General features: G+C 35.4%; 1 protein-coding gene across 1 annotated transcript in view; it reads left to right on the top strand.

The window, feature by feature from the left end:
- Positions 1-20,404, top strand: part of LOC111148010 (1,4-alpha-glucan branching enzyme 1) — a 287,214-nt gene that overhangs the window by 198,436 nt on the left and 68,374 nt on the right. The window contains exons 11-12 of the mRNA XM_022504347.1: positions 182-292; positions 4,607-4,778. Coding sequence (XP_022360055.1) covers positions 182-292; positions 4,607-4,778 — 283 coding nt within the window. The remainder of the gene's footprint in view (positions 1-181; positions 293-4,606; positions 4,779-20,404) is intronic.

The following is a 20,404-nucleotide window of genomic DNA, read 5'->3' on the forward strand; positions in this document are numbered from 1 at the left end:
TTGGTCAGTCTGTATAAAGGCTGTGATTTCAGTAAGAGTTGAACCAAAGATACTTTGTGGCACGGTTACCCTTGTATCTATATGTCAGATAATCTGGGTTGATACGATGGATGTCCTCAGATAGTGACTTAAGGTAAGAACAGTAATGGTTTATTCAAATTATTTTCTCTCTTGCATTTAGCTACTTAAAGAGTATAAAGATGAAGATTGGAATATGGGCAATATTGTGTACACACTTACAAACAGACGCTACCTGGAAAAGTGCATTGCTTATGCAGAGAGCCATGATCAGGTAAATGAAATTAATGTGTATAAATTAATTGTGTCTCTCTCCCTGTATGTATTAACATATCTAATACAAACATCTAATGCAAATTTCTATAGTTTAATGCAGTTAATATAATTTGTATCTATCTTTACGTGAAAACTCATACTTGAAAAACATTTTAAAATTATTTTGCAAATCTATAAATTCCAGCTTCAAAATGCAGTACTATTTTTACTCTGCCAAACGGTAATTAAAAATCGAAAATGACAGTTGGAAGTGTTCTCTTACATGTTTTCCTTTGTTGTAACAAGAGAAATGTTGGTGCTGATCCAGGTTAATTTTAATTTCCATTTTAGATATCCTTCTAGAGGGTTTCTTTTATGCCTTCTGACAAGCTTTCATCATCCCCGCCCCCCACCCTCACCCCCTAATCACTGAAATCTCTAGCTAAGTAATCACCCTGACCCCTGTTTGGTTAGGTTTGGCCCTTCCTTTCTAATGCAACCTGAGGTATTTTCCAAAGAGCAGAGTTCATTTCGTCAACCCAGATCTTTTGATTGAATCTTCTCATTCAAGGCCACTCATATTCTGGCCTAAGCCAAAGTTTCCACCTTCATTCTCTGCTCAACTCTCCAAGCATTTTATTCTTCAGTATGATGACCCTACCCATTCCTGAATAGTTCAATCTTGTTCCAATCTTGTAGTTTCCCCTACACACCAGCAAATGTCTAGAGCACCTGGGAAGCTTCTATAAAGTCCTACCACCCTGCCTCAGATATCATATTCTCCCTCAAAACCTCATCTAGCTGTATAGGGGGAAATAGTTCCCTCATCCTCCTTACTTTCCTCACATTTTGGGCAGAACATTTGTTTCCATTACCTTTAGATTTCCAGCCTTAGCACTGTGACTGCTCCTAGTGGTTGTTCAATAAGCATAAGTAAATGCAGGAACAAAGGCCATTTAGTTATTTAAATCCCTATTAATCCTCATAAGCATAAGCAACATAAAATATACTCTTCATACATTAAAAAAGAGAGAATAGAAATTTTTGAAATTGTTTGCATGGGGCTCCTGGGTGACTCACTCAGTTAGGCATCTGACTCTTGGTTTCTGCTCAGGTCATGATTTCAGGGTCCTGAGATCAAGCCCTACATCTGGCTCTCTGTTCAGCATGGAGTCTGCTTGAGAGTCTCTCTCTCCCTCTCTCTGCTCCTTCCCTGACTCACATTGTTTCTCTCCTCTCTCCCTAAAATGAATAAATAAATAAAATCTTAAGAAAAAATAAATTATTTGTAATATGTGTACCAAGAAAATTGAAGCTCAAACAATAAGCCTGTTATTTTTGCAGAAATTGACCATTTAAGGTAAAGAAGTAGATTTTCAGGTGTCTTCTTTAGTTAGTAAGAAAGTGTAAGTAGACCAGAGGTTAGCTACTAAGGCCCATGGACCAAGTTCTGCCTGCTGCCTGTTTTTGTAAAGGTAATTGGACACAGCCATATTTAACCGCATATGTATTATCTGTGGCTGCCTTTGAGCCAAAATGGCAGATTTAAGTAGTGGAAACTGAGAAAGTGGCCCACAATGCCTAAAATATATACTGGGTAGCCTTTACAGAAAGTTTTCTGACTCAGGATATAAACCTATATTAAATTTCTTATCTTCCAAATCAGGGCACAGCTTTCTTTTCATTTAAATTGGCCATAGAGCAGATCAAATAAATACCTACAAAAAATGAGACCCAAAATCTAAAAAAATTAAAAATGGATAATTTGAATTTAAGCATGGAGGAACTCTTATCAAATACATAACAATATGAAAACTAAAATACTTGTCTGTTTCTTTACATTGCACATTTCTAGCAATTATAATAGATTTTGAGCTCTCTAGATATGTTTACTTTTATATAAATGAATAAAAGAATAAGTGAATTGATTAAACAAATTGAAAATGAAACAGATTATTTTCATCCCAAAATGTACAGAAAATTATAGACTTATCAAGAATTATTTCATATTTTAAGATTTAGGTAATTCTGCCTTTTATTACAAATTGTCAGAATGTGTAAAAAGTTTCAGGTTTCCTAGTTCTTTCTAAAAGCAAAAACAGGGTGCCTGGGTGGCTAGTGGTTAAGCATCTGCCTTCGGCTCAGGTCATGATCCCGGGTCCTGGGATGGAGCCCCACCTCAGGCTCCCTGCTCATCGGGGAACCTGCTCCTCCCTCTCCCTCAACTCGTGTTCTCTTTCTCTCAATCTCTCTCTCTCAAATAAATAAATAAAATCTTTTTTAAAAAAGCAAAAATACATTGATTCTTAAATCTGATGAAATTAAAAAGATGTATATTTATAATGAATAATATAGAAAAATATGCATCATAGTAGAAATCTAAGCAGAAGTTATAAAAATAATTTTAATAGAATCATAGATTGAAGAAATAAACACAGATACAGATAAGAGTATAATTAAACAATTCCAAACAAGGGAAAAGGACAGCTTGTTTAAGAACATTATTGCTGAGTCACCTGGGTGGCTGAGTCAGTGAAGCATCTGCCTTCGGCTCAGGTCATGATCCGAGAGTCCTGGGGTCAAGCCCCACATCAGGCTCCCTGCTGAGCGGAGAGTCTGCTTCTGCCTCTGCCTGCCTCTCCCCCTGCTTGTGCTCTCTCACTCTCTCTCTGTCAAATAAATAAAATTTAGAAAAAGACAAAGGAAAAGAACCAGTACTGCCTAATAACTATTTAACAAATATATATACATTGTCTTCAGACTTTTTTAACAATGGAGCCTATTATTGAATCTCGCTTATATAGCACCAAAGTTAAATGTCGGATTGAAGCTGCATTGTATTGGTACAAATTATTAGTCCACTAGGGCTGCCATAACAGAATTCCACAGACAGGGTGGTCTACACAATAGGAATTTATTTCTCATAATTCTGGAGGTTGGTAGTCCAAGATCAAGGTGTCAGCAGGTTCATTTTCTCCTGAAACCCCTGCCTTAGGCTTGTAAAAGGCCATCCTCTTCCTGTTCTCACATTGCCTTTTTTTGTGCACACTCATTCCTAATCTCTCTCCTCTTCTTCATGTAAGGACTCCACTCTTACTAGATTACAGCCTCACTCTTATTTAGTCTCAATTACATCAGCCCTCTCTAAATACAACCACACTAGAGGTCAGGACTTCAACATGAATTTGGGGAGGGCACAGTTCAGTCCATAACTGCACACATTCACTTTATAAGTTTAGATTTAAAATATTTATCTATAAGTCAGAGAACAAAGAGTCAACTTTGATAAAGTGAAATAGTTTGAATGCAAGTAATATAGATGACAATTACCATCTAATCAAACTCTGAAAATTCTTATGCCAGGAACCATATTCTGAGCCAATTCTTTCTTGGCCCTTAAAAATAAGGACAAAACCCACAGAATGAGTAGATACTCTTCTAACAGCATTTTTAAAAAAGTCGTTTTAATCAAAATCACTTAGAGATTATAACACATTTGTAAGGAAAAATATTTTTTTCTAAAAATGAGAATTATTATAATAGGTTAGGAGGTTATGGTTTTATCTCTATTATATGTTTCACTATCTATTATTTTTTGTCAATGAAAAATATTTTGCATTAGTTAGCCATTTGTTAACCATAAATAGTTCAGATTGTTAAGAAGCCTCCCTTCTGCTACTCAGGATGTTTCGGAATTACCTGACCTATTTATCAACTGTTATGTTTTCATATAAAACAAACTAATTTTAGATTAGATGTCAAATTCAATGAGAAAGCAAATTTTAGATTTTAAGGAAAAGCTGTCAACCCTCTGCTGAAGGGGACAAGGGTCCATTTTACTATATTTATGTACATATTTTATATATATAAATACATATACATAAATATAAATACATATACATATAAATGATTTTTAAGAAAGTCTTCTATTCTTTCAAAACAAACAAAATCATGGTAATGCAAACTATTTTAAAAATTTATTTAGTATTCTCAACATTATAATGAATATTTATTCCAGTTTTCAGAGAACATGAAGCATCAGCTCAGGTATAACAAATACGCAGGTGGCTTATGCTGAGTTTTCACCAAGCTCTTTAAAAATAAAAATCCATCCTGAAAATAGATGGTGTTGATCTCTGACCAGCTCACCTCATTTTACCCATTCACCTTCTGCATAGAAAGCAACTATTGGAAAACACATGAAATTAATAGTAATTCAAACACCTCTCCTACATTGTTTCCCATCCCGTGTAATCATGTGTTATTCTAGTATAAATCACAAATGCTTAGTACTTATTCTTTGCATTTATCTCAGTGACTTTTATTTCCATAGGCACTCGTTGGGGATAAGACACTGGCATTTTGGTTGATGGATGCTGAAATGTATACCAACATGAGTGTTCTGACCCCGTTTACTCCAGTTATCGATCGTGGAATACAGCTTCATAAAATGATTCGACTCATTACTCATGCCCTCGGTGGGGAAGGCTATCTCAATTTTATGGGTAAGTATGAATTGAACACATACCCCATCTATGTTCAGAATGTTAACTAATATTACACATGACATAAATCATCTAGAATAGTTTGAATTACTGCTCAGATTTAAAACAGAAGATTACAACTTTGTTTCTTTCATACACTGTCATCTATAAACTGCACAAATTAAATTACTATGAGATCATTGTTTTACTAATGTATGGTGCAAAAGTAGTCTAATAGCTGTCATCTTAGTTAATTTTTTTTGGTCAACAAGTGGGATGAGCTATTTTTAAAACTTATAATTATTCCGAATTTAATCATTGGAGTTTATTTTATTATTTTAGTGCTCGCACATTAAACATAAGAAAGATAAAATTGTCATGCCATAACATATCAAGCTAAGATTATTGGTTTTTGAGGTAATTGTACACCAGTATGTTTATATTATAAATGTGAAAACCAAGGCAAAGGATATTGTAATAGACCAAAAAAAAAATATATATATATATATAAAAAATATATATATATATATAAATTTTATATATATAATATATAATATTTTTTTTTTTTTTTTTTTTTTTTTTTAAGAGGAAAACTACGGGGATGCCTGGATGGCTCAGGGAGTTAAGCCTCTGCTTTCAGCTCAGGTCATGATCTCAGGGTCCTGGGATCGAGCCCCATGTTGGGCTCTCTGCTCAGCGGGAAGCCTACTTCTCCCTTTCTCTCTGCCTGCCTCTCTACCAACTTGTGCTCTCTCTCTCTCTGTGAAATAAATAAATAAAATCTTAAAAAAAAATGGGAAAACTATGAATAGTCAAAGGTCTTTATTATCTGAAGGATCTTGAATAATGAAATACAGAAGTCAACTAATAATGTTTTCTGTTCTATTTGGTCTAAAATTGTCATTTGAGCATTTGAGTTTTAGGAGATTTCACCAGTTTTCACACTAGAGAGAGGTAGAAAGGCTGGGAAATGTATATGAGGGGCTGACTTATTTTTCTATAGTAAAAACCTTAGAGTTTCAAATTAATCCATTTCTATATGGAAATTTTTTTACGGAACCTCAGATTGGACTTTTAAAAGTCTCCGTTGATAAGTAAGTAAGTAAGTAAGTAAGTAAATAAGTATCTCTGTTGTTTGCTAACAAGGTTAGGAAGCCCAGCCATATAAACTCTACACCATATTTCACCTGTATGGCCTGTACCTTTGGGTGTGTTCCTCTCAAAACAAATTTTGATCAACAAAATTTGTTAATATTCCTGAGTTGTCTGGAAGTGACCTTCCCAAGGTGGGAGATTGCGCTCAGCCAGTCAGGCCACAGGCCAGGCTCCCTGAGTGGACGTTGTAGGTGTTATATCCATAAATAAAAGTTGGCCTCAGTTCTTTAAAAGCAACTGGTCCTCCCTGACCCAATAAATATTGTTCACAAATATAGCCTTTCCAATAAGGCCTTATTTGTACAATCAGTTTATTCAATTATATCCTGATAAAAAGATAGGGTCTATGAACCTATATAAATATGTCACCATGTAAGTAAGAAGAAGTGGGGGTTTAGTGAGAGATTTTTTAAATGTTTTATTTCATTTACAAAAGCAGTTCATGAAGTTATTACAGTTGAAGATCGCTTAAAAACAAACAAACAAACAACGGAATGCACTTCCATGTATGTGTGGAAACTATAACAGTTTTCCAAACAGAGAACCAAAATAAAGCCTCCGAGTTTATGCAGTCAGTCCTATGTCATTAATTCTTGAAACACACTGCATTCAAAATTCCAGTGATCTTGGGGCACCTGGCTGGTCCAAGTGAGTAGAGCATGCTTGTCTCTCAGGGTCATGAGTTTAAGCCCCACACTGGGCATGGAGCCTACTTAAAAAAAAAAAAAAAAAAAATTATTAAAAAGAAAAAAAAATCCTTAAAAAAAAGAATTCTAGTAATCTTGACTCAATTTACTGCTTTAGTCTGGAAGTTGTGTAGGCAATGTCAATTTAGAAGCCTATAACTAATGAGTGGAGAGGGTGGGTAGTTCGAACTACTTAATAAAGTCCTTTCCCTGAGACTGTCGTCCTTTGTTGAAGACAGTTCTAGCCTATAGCACATAACAGAACCTGCAGGCAAGCATCAGACTACCAATACATGACAGAGATTTAACAGCTCTAGTTAAATTAATATTGGTAATTTTTAAATAAGAAAAGTCTGATGCAAATTCATACAATGATTTCCTGAGTCTTTGTGTATATTCCATGAGGGTAAAAATGGGTCATGGACAGCTAGGACATTAACAAATCAGTAGCTTCATAAACTTTGTGAGTATTTATATTAATAGTCAACTGCATATATTCCACCTAGGGCAAGCTGAGCGTCTCTTCTGTTTTGGAAACTCTTTCCATAGTAACAATAAATAGTAACAATAAATAAACATAATTATTTCTAACATCTCTGTAAGGTCTATAAAGTGAGTATATTTATGGTATCAAATATAACCTTGAGATTATTTTTTGCTATAGGACTAAGAGAGCTTTGAAGTTCTATTCTTCTGTCCTTAAAACAAATGGCTCCTAATGCTTAACACCAATATTAACAACTTTTTTTTAATTCCCTCTGTCTTATTATCTAAGTCTTAGCATTTCTCTACAGGTATTAAAATCAATAATCTCCAAATAGCTCTAAAATTTCTGATTATTGGTGTTGTTTTATGAAGTTTAATATTTTCCTGTGAGCTCTCATGACTTTATATATATATATTTTTCCATTTCCTGATCATGTCACTGTCCTGCTTAATGGCTTCAATGACTAGTGTCCTCCAGCTGACCTGTAAGTCTCGCATTAATGGTCTCCTGTGGGTCTCCCTGTTGATGGCTCTGCTCCAGCCAAGCAAGCCTTCTTTCAGTTCATTGAATGTACTAACCTCCTTCCATTCTGAGCTCTATACATTTGCAATTCTCTTTTCTCTGAATCATTCCACTCAAACACACCCTCCCATACCTGAGCAAATCCTTCATCTGCAAATCTCATTTCCTTGGGGAAGCTTTTCCTAAATCCTCATACTATGCTAGTTTTCCCTGTTACACATTTTTATATTACCCTATACTTACCTTTCAGGGCACTTAACAAAATTACATTTAAAAAACTATTAAATATATGACTCCCTTGGTAAATTTAAGACTCAGTGAAAATAGGGGTCATCTGTATCTTATTCACTATTATATCTCCAGGAACTAGTAGCAACTGGCACAGTATCTAGCACATCACAAGGCTTTCACATTTTTCTAAAAAAAGGATATCAAGTAGATGTATATGTATGTAATAAATAGATAAATAAATAAATATATATATTTATAAAAAATACTACCTTGTAATATTTTTAGCAGTAGTTCATTAGCTGCAATCACCAGTTATAGTTATAAGCAGAGTAATTTTTTTTCAAGTGGCATGTAAGAAATTAATATTTAAAAAGATCAATTTAGGAAACTTTTTGAGATTGACTGAAGAGCAACCTGGTTGTTTATTCACGTTTTAGGCATTTTTAAACTTGTTCACTTTTTGGAATTTTATTTTTATTTTTCTTTAGTAGAAGAAGAATAAGAGAAGAAAACCCGTTCGTATAGTTTATTAAAACATGTTTACATACATTCATTAGGCACTTAGATATGTGTTCTATTCATAACAAATCATTAGGATCAATACTAATTTTCTCAAAAAGATGCCAGTTTGGCTGATTTGTTTTGTTTTGCTTATTTTTTGTCTTTGCAAGAAATTTTTTTCTCTCTGATTAAAGGAGAGGAATATTTGCTGTGAATTTTTTATTTGCTGGACTATTTTAACTGGCTATGAATAAATACATTTATATTTCTTATTCTTCTACCATGTAGTCATCTGAAAGAATCAAATACAGTAGAGGGGAGCAGGGATGGCTAAATTATGTTTATATTTTTATATCATTGATCATATGAGAGTTAAAATAATAAATATGAATGAAAGTAAATTTATATTAACATGGCATTCTGTATTTCCTAAAGCACTTTCATATGCATCATCTAGCTTAATCTTCACATTTTTTTTTTTATAATATCATGTCTTAGTTTAAAAGAAACCTTGGGAAAAAGTTAGAGGCATACTAAGGTATGGTAGGTCAATGTCACAAGTCACATTTTGCCAAAACTGAAATTCACGAAGGTAAAGGGACACGGGTAATGTTGTACAGCTAGAAAATACTGCAGCTGGTTGGTGGTCTTTTTCTTCTGATTTCCAATTTCAGAAAATTTAAAAAAAAATTCTTATATCAATATGCAGATTAGCCACCACAGTATAATTAATGAATATCTTTTAGGAAAAGGTAGAGCAAAGTGATTAAAAATACTCTCTGAGGGGAAATCCAAGAGCTCTAGCTGCATGACTTGGCTGGGATGCCTTGCCTTCTGGGCCTTCGTTTGCTCAGTGATAAAATGAAGTACCACCCGCCACAGAGGACTTGTTTTGAGGGTGAAATGATTTAATATGGATACAAGACTCAGAATATTGCTAGGCACATAGCTCGTTGTTAACTTTTATTTAAATTAAGTTAGTTGAATTAAAATTAAAATTATGGTTAACTTTTTAATATTATTAATTATTCCATTAAATAAATAGGTCCTGGATACTGTTGTTCCTGTTCCATCTAAGAGTATTTCTTTAGAATCTTGCCTAATGGTACAATGCTTAAAATAAAAGTATCTTAAAATGTTTCATTCATTTCATCTTTAAAACATGAGTAAATGCAATAATTCTTTGTTAGAAATCAAGTAACATTTTCCAAGTTGATATATGTGGTAAATTAAACCATATCTGTAGTAAGTCTAAGAGTAAATATTAATTCTTTTGTTTTTAATTCATAGTGACATTTTACTGAATGTTGCTGCCCAAACAGCTTACTTAGCTTTCATGTATGAAGGAGTCTGAGGGTTACCTCAGCTAGTTTTCATTTCTAGAATGACTTCTAGGATATATATTGATCGGTTAACATTTATTATGTATCTACTATATGGTATCTGTGTATTGGTCTGTGTGGGCACTAGATAAAACTTAATGTTTTTCCGGCATACCTGTACAGAGAATTCCTATATACACAGAAACAGAGATAAAGAAGGCAGATTGATTTAAAGTAAGTTCAATTTTAAAAGTTAGTAAATTTGAGATACATATCAATTTAAACTACTAATTTAACATATGCATAACACATTCTAGAATGTGTTTTAACACAATTTATAAAATTCCTTCATGCTGCAGACATTTATATATATCCACTGTGTACCAAGCACTGCTAAGTGGTAGATATTCTGAGGTGAAAAATAGTTCTTGCCCTCAAGGTCTCAGAACCCAAAAGGGATTACAGACAAGTAAGCAGACAATTATCTTTATACTAGTGCATGCACTAGATACAGTGATAGAGATAAGCAGAAAATGTCATATTAATATGTAGGAAACTGGGTTAGGACATTGTTGGTAGAACTTTTGAGCAACTTCAGTTAGACAGATGTAGAATAGAAAGGCACAAGGAGGCCTTGCTATGAAATCAGAAAGTCAAGTAGGAATAAGGCTGATGTACTGGAGTGAATTGAAGTCATTTAGAAATATTAAACTTCAAATAAATAAAAAACTGGGTAAGGAAATGAATTTAGTGATCATTCTTTGATTAGAAAGTTGAATGAAAAAATGTGGTTGTTGGGGTGCCTGGGTGGCACCGTCAGTTAAGCATCTGCTTTCAGCTCAGGTCATGATGTCAGGGTCCTGGGATCAAATCCTGAGTCAGGCTCCCTGCTCCTCCCTCTCCCTCTGCCTGCCTCACCCCCTGCTAGTGCTCTCTCTCTCTATATATATCAAATACATAGGTAAAATCTTAAAAAAAAAAAAAAAGTGGTTATCATCACTTTAAAGTATCATGAATTCTTCAGTAAGAAAGACCCAGTGTTGATGACTGAATGGCTTTGTGGTTTACTTTTTTCTGTATTTATAATATAATTAAATGAATACATATTAGAAAAATAAGACATAGGATCATTGATAATCTATGGGGAAAAAAAAGTGGTTATCATCACTTTAAAGTATCATGAATTCTTCAGTAAGAAAGACCCAGTGTTGATGACTGAATGGCTTTGTGGTTTGCTTTTTTCTGTATTTATAATATAATTAAATGAATACATATTAGAAAAATAAGACAGGATCATTGATAATCTATGGGGATATGTCTTGCTACCCTTTGTAACCACTGGTTATTTAAGAATATTTAATAGATGTCTAAAAATAAATATAAAATAAAAAATATCTATCATACACATAGGATATCCTCACTAAATATATGTTAATAACATGTAAATAAAATCCTAAAGCCATTCAGAGGAGAAGAAAATGAGGATAGGGATATATTTTGCTCAGGTTTCCAGTAGCTATTTGGTTATGTTGGAAGTACTACTGTTTCCTAATCCAGTTCATCTCATCATGTGACTCATGTGACCTCATCATGTGACTCATCAGGAACTGCTATAAAGGGGTGTGGTCAGGCAAGCAGGTGGGCTACTATGCCCAGTGATCACAGTACTAGGGAAGAAGTCAGTAGTGATACAGTGGTCCCCCCTTTAGGTTCTGCTTTCTGCAGTTTCAATTTACCGCCCAGTCAACTTCCATCTGGACGCCGATGATCCTCTTTCTGACCTATCCTCAGAATCAGGAGTAGCCTAAGGCTTTGTCACATTGGCTAAATGATTCACCTTACCTCTTGTAGGCATTTTATCATCTCACACCATCACAGGAGGAAAAAGGGTGAGCACAATACAATAAGATTTATGGAGAAAAAGAGAGAGAGAAAGAGAGGGAGAGAAACACTTTTACATTAACTTTTATTAGATATATTGTTAGAACTGTTCTATTTTATTATTTATTATTGTTGTTAATATCTTACTGTACCTAATTTATGATTTAAAATTTATCATCAGTTTGTGTGTATGTATAGAAAAAACATAGTATAAATAGGGCTTGGGACTATCTGTGGTTTCAGGCATCCACTGGGGTTCTTGGAGAATATCCCCACAGATAAGAGAAGGCTACTACAGTATTTTTATTAAAGACTGTTTAGAATTCTACAAAGAGAGAAGAAACAATGTATTTCACTAATTTTAAATATAAATGTATATAAACATTTTACAATATCAAGTAGAGCATAAATTAAAATCACCATTAAGCTTAGCACATGTCTTGCAGATTTAAAATACTGGCAGACAAAACAGAATGGGTTTTAAGAATCAGATATCCAAACAAAATGAAGAAAATTTAATCATAATTTTGAAAATGAAATATCATTTAATAGTTCTTTAAATATAAGTTTCAAAAATAAGCTGCATTAAAATGTTGCCATCCGCGAGTTTCAGGTTGAATTTTGTGAAAAATGTTGTGGCTTTTCAGAGGGCTCTTTGTAACCCTGTCCCAGACTAGGCAATGATATGGAGAAAGTTACACCAAACAACTAACCCCAAATAATTTTCTTCATTTTCAGGTAATTGGGTTTCTTACCTCATAACATTAAGAAAATGTTTTTCAATAACTTTTTGTTTTTTGTTGGAGAGGAGATCTTTTTATTAAAAGCTTGCTGCCAGTTTTGTTTCAAAGGAAGTTGTTTTGTTTTCCCCTCTGATTTGACTTCATCTACTTTAGTTTTATCATATATAGATAGAGATTCAAATACAGAGTGAACGCATCACTTTCAGTACTGTCATGTTCATATTCCACTTGTTCAGAAAGCCTTTGAACTAAAGTAAGAATTACTCTTGCAACAGAAGCCTTGCTTCCTCGGTTGTCATTTTCTTCTTCCTCTTGGGGATAGTGTTATAGAAGAACACTTTCTAAATGAGTACACCTTCATTCAATTTGAAATATTAATGCTGCATATAATTCTCTGGGTGTATCTCAAAACATAAATGATTCAAGCTTCTCATTTAAAAAATACTGAACTAGCAGAGTTAAATCAACAAAACTGGTAACGTTTCACTAATATATTGTAGCACGATAGTCTAGAAAACTGAAAACTCATGTCATAATCATAAAACACATATTCCCCATGACATCAGATGTTAATACATAAACTGAAATGTCAGAAATAATCTGGAATCAGTGGGACTCACTGATTCATTTGCTCATTCATTCATTCATTCAAATTAAATTCATTGTTTCCATGTCAATTTCCGGATACAGGTATAGGTTGGTTATAAGTGGAGTTGTTTGAAGGCAAGGAAGCTCAGGTTTGATAGTTTCATACTCTCAAGTAAGGTCATCATCTGCAAGCAGAAGGAATAACTAATGTTTGAGAAAAAAGTAGAAGCATGAAATAGATCACTCCAGGTATGAAAATACTAGGGAGCCATAGTAAGATATCTAGGTAATGTTGAATGATCTTCTCAGAATTGTAATCAAGACTGTAAATTAAATCAGCCTTGTGGTTGTGTGACTTTTTTTCTAGAAGGCATGGCTTATCAAGAGTAAGAATTTTATCAGGCATCTGTCAAAAAGAGGGACAAGTTTTGAAAAGTATTAGGAAAAAACCTCCTGTAATAAAGAACCAATAAATCACTGGTTCTTAAAATTGCACATTGGAATAACCTGTGGAGTTAAAAAAAAAATACTAGAAATTGTGATTGCATTAGTGTTGATGATAGCTTGGGCTTTGGAATTTTTTAAAGATTCTCAGGGGGTTCTTAAGGCTAGGAAGTAAAGAGAATTCCAAGACAACGTAAAAGATACAGGAAAGTTCTCTGGTCATGGAACAGAAATCATAGAAGGCACAAGAGGAAGATGTAGGGGGAAGAGAAGGACAGTTGGGACAGATGATTGTGTATCATGGGTGCAAACTGTGAATGAATGACCAGAAGGCTAGACTGGGACTTCCTAGAAGCAAACAGAGCAAGCAAGATTGGGGATGCTCCTGGAGTTTTCTGGGTTGGTTGGTATCGAGAAGCTTTATCAGATGTATTTTTATCAATACATAAAATTTAAATCAGCAGTCTTTTCTACTTGTCTTATATCATTTGCTCTATTTATGAACAAACCAAAATCATGACAATAGAGAACAGACTACATTATGTCCATAATGTGGGTCATCTGATATGTGCAGATGTGTTTTTACTACTTTCTTGTTTAGGAATCTCATTACCATGATGTTATTCTAGTTTCTGTAATGAGTGATACCTGTGGAGAAAGAGGCATAATTACAAACTGGCAATTTTCTCTCTCAGCAGTGTAATGAAATTTCTATTACTAAATTCGAAGGATTTTCTCAATATGATTATATTGTATTTTGACATTTGAAATTCCGTGGGACATTCTTTAATGAATATGTTACATCCTCCCTAAAGTCACAGAGAAAGTTGACTGGATTTTGTCCTGAGTGTCAGTCTCCATAGAGTGATAGCTACATTATGCTTCAGTGTAAAATGTGTGATCTTACTTCAAATCTTCCATCTATGATTGTTTAGTGTCAAACTTGTAAATCCTTCTTTTTTCTAGTGGATAGGAATACAATAAAAATTTAAATGCCTTCCTGCTAAGTGCTGGAATTGAAGCAGTTATAGGAAGACAAAATACACTCTCCTGAACCGTAGGAGTGCTAATTTTTGGCATTTTCTCTTAGCTTGTTGAGGCAAGTTTACCAAATGTAACAGGACTGGTAGATGTCTCTAAAGCTGAGCTGTGAAAAACTGCAAACTTCTCAATATGAGCAGTTGTGAATGGCATGAAGCCTGTTAAAATGCTCAGAGACACAAATAGAATCTATTTTAAATGGCATGGACTTAAAAGTAATGGCTCTGGTTTGATTCACAGCACACTGATAACCAATTTTAGATGGTACAAAATGAGAACTTACCATGCATTTGACATTATGCTAGGAGTTAAGGAAGTGCTGCCACAGTTAGCTGGGGAGCCTTAAATACTGAAGCCTAAGCCCCACACCAGCCACTTGAGTCAGAGTCCCAGGGTGCAAGGTTCTAGCAGTGGTAGTCTTTAAAAGTCTCAGCAAGCAATTTTAATACGTGGAGATACAATGTAAAGATCCACTCCACTGAGGGAGGGGAAAATAGAAGGAAATGCAAATGCAATTTTGCAAAAAAAAAAAAAAAAAGAAGAAGAAGAAGAAGAAAGAAAAGAAAGAAGGAAGGCAGGGAGGGAGGGAGGAAAGAATGAGAGAGAGGAAGGAAGGAAGGAAGGGAAAAAAGGAAGGAAGGAAGAAAAATTCAGGCCAGAGACAGCCATACTGTGGAACAGACAGTCACTGGAAGTTAGGAGATGGAATCACCTCTCCTTCTCCCCCAGGCGACTTAAATGCCCTCCTCAGTACTGGACATGTTCTTTCTGCCAGGTTACTCTTCACCAAAGAACCCTCAAATCCTTGCTGAGGATCAGAACCTGGGAGCAGAGTCACTTTTGAGAAACCACGTGTGAACCTAGGGGGGAGGGTTTCTGATGTGACTCAATCCACATTTTTCTCCAGCCGCTCACATTGACCACATTGAACGCACCACACCTTTACAGTAGGCGAAGGGTCTCTTAAAAATCTGAATGTTGAGAGGAAGAAAGAAGCCATGGGCGCTCATTCTCTGTCCTTCATTCTTTCAGGCTTGGTCTCAGGGTAGGATGCTTGTGTGGTCCCTGCATTTCTTTTTTCAGGATGTGTATGGTTGTCTATGGCGGCCAGTGTGTGTGGTGTCAATGGCTAGTCCTAAACTCCTTTTCAGTGGGGCTGACCTCCTGCTGCAGTTCCGAAGAACGAGAGCAGTGGCCCGGGACCCACCGCAGCTCCTCACCTAAGCCAGGTGCGCTGCTTTCTGGTCCGCTGCTGCTAAGCCTCTTACACCGGAAGCAAGAACTTTTCTCTTGGGTTTATTCATATAAACCCTGCCAGAAAAGTGGAGATAATAATTATTACTGTTAGTTCACTTGTTTATTTTCATTATAAAGACTTGTTGGTAAAGTGAAACTGTTTTTCAGTGCAGGACATACTAACCTGTACCATATGATCCCTCATGTGTTTCAAATTTTTAAACCCAAACCTTCCACTGGGGACGTTGATCTTTCTCCTAGTGCAGGTACATCATCATGTCATCAGAAAGAAAGAAAAGTCCTATGTACAGGAAGGCACTGGTTTTTCTCTTCAGCTCTCTCTCTTCGGGCTGAGGTCATCACAGGTAGGGATTTCAGCTTGGAGACCACAGAGCATGTTTCCTAATCTAACAAAATGGTAAAGTAGAACTGGATCTTAGAGTAAGCCCCAGTGAAGAGAGCACGTTTTTTTCTAAAATTAACATCTGGGGATGCCTGGGTGGCTCAGTTGGTTAAGCGGCTGCCTTCAACTCAGGTCACGATCCCAGGGTCCTGGGATCCAGTCCCATGTGGGGCTCCTTGCTCAGCAGGGAGCCTGCTTCTCCCTCTGCCTGCCGCTCCCCCTGCTTGTGCGTGTGCTCACTCTCTCACAAATAAATAAATAAGATCTTAAAAAAAAAATAAAATTAGGGGCATCTGGGTGGCTCAGTGGGTTAAGCCTCTGCCTTCAGCTCAGGTCATGATTTCAGGGTCCTGGGATTGAGCCCCGCATCGGGCTCTCTGCTCAGCAGAGAGCCTGCTTCCCTGCCCCCTGCCTGTCTCTGCCTGCTTGTGATCTCTCTCTCTGTCAAATAAATAAATAAAATCTTTAAAAAATAATAAAATAAAATTAAATTAACATCTGAATTCTGTGCTCTTAGGCCAACACACATGCATACATACACACACACACTGAATATATGCAGATATATGTGCACACATACACACATATGCATAAACATATGCACACCACTGAACAGACTCACTCTTTTCATAGCCCTGGATTAGGAGACCCATAGGAACCTCACCAGCTCCATTGTTGAGTTGTAGATGGTTGAGTTTGGAGTACTCTTTACTTTAACAATTCTTGGAAATGTTTAAGAATACAGAAATTTCATCAAACCTTTTTATTACTTTATTACCTAGCATTTTGGAAGAATGCCAAAACATCACATCATGAGCTTCTGTGTCTCACATAAGCTTCTCCTAAATACAGAAAGTCAGCTAGATCCAGGATCCTCTATCAAACTGTTTGTATTCCCAAGGAGGGAAAAACACGATTTTATGCTAGGAGATGTGAGTGAAGAGAAATTAATATATAATGGGCCTTATACCTAGCCCTGAATTCCTGATTTAGTCTTACATCTTCAGCTAAACTTCCTCCCAGTCTAATCCCAATCCGATCCTAATTTGAGCATTAGCCTCATCTTATTGGTGGAATTTTCCTAAATGAGATGCCAGTGAAGGAAGAGTATCCCACTCACCCCAACCCATCACATGGTGTATATTTACTTCATGCTTCATAGCGTTTTTTTCTGTGGGGTTAGGCTTTTGAATTATTTCCTACTTTCACTAATTCTCTTCCAGTTTTACTACATAGCAAGTTTCATTATTTGGCTCACAGTCTCTTAGAACTTTCCAAGGTTTCTAGAGATTATCAAGAAATCCACAGATCGGGGTGCCTGGGTGGCTCAGTGGGTTAAGCCTCTAACTTTGGCTCGGGTCATGATCTCAGGATCCTGGAATCGAGCCCCGCATTGGGCTCTCTGCTCAGCGGTGAGCCTGCTTCCTCCTCTCTCTGCCTGCCTCTCTGCCTACTTGTGATCTCTCTCTCTCTGTCAAATAAATAAATAAAATCTTTAAAAAAAAAAAAAAAAGAAATCCACAGATCTTCCTTCCAAAAAGAATTGATCAGAGAGGTTTTTGTTTTGTTTGTTTTTTGGGTTTTTTTTTTTTTTTTTAGCTCAAAGAGTACATGCTGATTCTTCTGGTATTATTCAAGCAGATTGTAAAGATCCTTATGACCATAGGAAGCAAAATGTGACTGATTCCACACTGCCAGAGCTGGTGAGCTATATGGTTGTCATCTTTTAAAATGTGGTTGTGAAGACTTGAAACACAAATAATCTGTTCTGGCAACCTTTCTCCTGAGCTCCTTGCCAACAGGAGACAGGAATTTAGAAGATGAATTCCTCTGCCTCTAAAACTTTAAATCATTATCTGAGTCTTACCTTGCCCCAGCTCACTCCCAAAACAAAGCAAGAAGATGAACTATACACAATAATCTCAGTTAATAGTAGAGGAGAGTAATTTATATTCTCTAAGTTCCTTGGAAAGCATAGTCATTTTTCTTTTAACTTTTTCACTAGAGAAATGTAAGTTTCTCTTTGGGAATATATTTTCCTTGAGGGCTTGGAGAATGTAGATCATATGGGTGACTTGTCTTAATCTGACAGGCTGTTGTCAAATCAGCATCTTTGAGTGTCTTTGAGCATGCTGTTCTTAAAATAGCTCCATACTGAATATTTACACTGAGCGAGGCAGTATGCTAAATGTTTTACTTATGATATCTCATTTAAACTGAGTTCCAACCCTGAGAAGTAGGAACAATTACCTTCATTTTACACATGAGGAGGATGAAAGGTTAAATTTTAATACAGAAGTCAGAACTTGAACCTAGCTCTGTCTCCAAAGCACTTCATCCCATAGAAGCCAATATTATTATTTCATCTGAAATGAATGCTAAGAATAGCAGTGATGTTAACAAATCTCCAACTAGAGACATCCACCAAAAACAGATGAATCAAAGAGGAAAACAGCAAAGTATATTTCATACTATGAGGTCATCTGTGACACAAATCAAGTGACTTGTTTCCAGAGTTTGAGCCAGTCTTACAAATCACTTGTTAGTCCTCTTTGCTTGCTTCTTTCTACTGCTGGGTTACTGCTGGGTCAGGCATCGGCCAAGGACCTGAATAAGAAGGAGAAGACCTAGCCATTGGCTCACGGAGTCCATATTCAGAAAAGGGACAGACAAAGCAGACAGATGCAAGTGTGTTAGGTGACACGTGTCTCCTTCACAGTCCATACAGAGCACATTCTAGAAGAACACTGAACCAATACTTAAGAAAGGAATAGATTGGGACTGTCAAGGGAGGCTTACTGCAGCAAATTGGGTTTAAGCATCCCTTTCCTCTCTATCCCGATCCCTTACTGGAGGGGTACCATGGCAAAGCTAAGAAGGTGAAAAAGAATGAGGGACCCATCAATTTAGAACATGAATGATGAGAGAGAAGGCTATAAATGGAAGCAGAGGCCAGGTCATAGAGAGCTATTGAAGGGTTTTATAGGAGATTGACAAAGTCAGATCCACAGTTTAGATATGTTACTCAACTAAAAATGTGAAAAATAGATTTGAGGGGGCAATCACCTCAAACTAAATATAGCACTGCAAGATTTTCTGCTAACAGAATTCTTTAAAATTGGTTTAAAATTGTAGGTCTAAATTCTTTCCACACTGTTCACCTCGCTTTATAAATTGGATCTATCCCTTGCACATGGCTTCAAAATCATTTTCTTCATTTTTTTAAGTAAGATTTTTCTGAAGATTATGAGGAAAATAAAGTTGTCATTTTTCAGGGCTACACAGATACTAGATCCTTCTGATTATTAACTGAAGTGAAAGAGATATTTAATGGTTAACTCTGCCTAAGTTATGTAATACAGGATAAAAATAACATTATCTTATTTAGGTAAGTTATTTTTACTCCATATTTATATCCCATGTAATCAAACACTTGAATACTGAATACTGGTTCATTCGGGGTTTTTTGGGTTTTTTTGTTTTTTTGGTCCTATGTGGATCATATAAGAGATGTGTTTCTTTGAATGATCAAGTTTAAATCAACTGTGCATTTTATTTCATAACTCAAAAATGATCGAGGTACTAAATTTAAGTAGTTTTAAAAGTATAAGGTAGTACAGGTACAACTCACATGATACAGTAACATTTGGAAAAATTTTCTTTAATTTTGAGTTTTTAAAATGTATAATTTCAGGTATAAGTGAAATATACTATTTTAAAGAATTCTGTGTATAGTCAAGAATTATCACCTGATTTATCTTTCATAAGAACATTTTCATATATTTGAGTTGTTTAAAAGAGGTTGTACCTTTAGAAGAATAAATTACAAATGGAAGAGAATAATAATAGAACTTTAAAGCATAAATACAGTTTATAGCTATGTTGTAGAAATGCCTACAATAGTCATCATCCCTTTATAAATACATTTAAGAAATCTGTTAATAATTGACTAAAAAGCTTATATGATTATTCTTAAAAATATAAGTCAACATTCACTTTTTAGAGAAGAATTTTATAGCTTGGGAGAAAAAACCCAGAAACGCCTTTGCAACTTTGTTTGCACCCTATTGTCTAACAGACTCTTGAATTACTTTTAATAAAAACAAATGATAGGTGTTTGAGCCTCACCAGCACACACAAAACCACTGTCATTGAAAAGTCCTATTTTGACATATGCTGAGATCACTGGTGATGAAGAGATGAGATGAGAAAAATAAAAGTTTGAAAATCTAGATAATCCACTCCTTTTCAATACTTCAATCATATATACATCGTACTTGGTTATGTATAGGTCATGAGTTAAAGTTTCTTGTTATACCTAGTAACAAACTAATAATGTGGGTAAGTAAATTTATTTTGATGTTGTCATACTGAGTTATTTTTGTGGTCTCACCTTCCCACCACACT

Source organism: Enhydra lutris, unplaced genomic scaffold (genome assembly GCF_002288905.1).
Source record: "Enhydra lutris kenyoni isolate GAN:26980312 unplaced genomic scaffold, ASM228890v2 scaffoldscaffold2, whole genome shotgun sequence".
Classification (NCBI taxonomy): domain Eukaryota; kingdom Metazoa; phylum Chordata; class Mammalia; order Carnivora; family Mustelidae; genus Enhydra; species Enhydra lutris.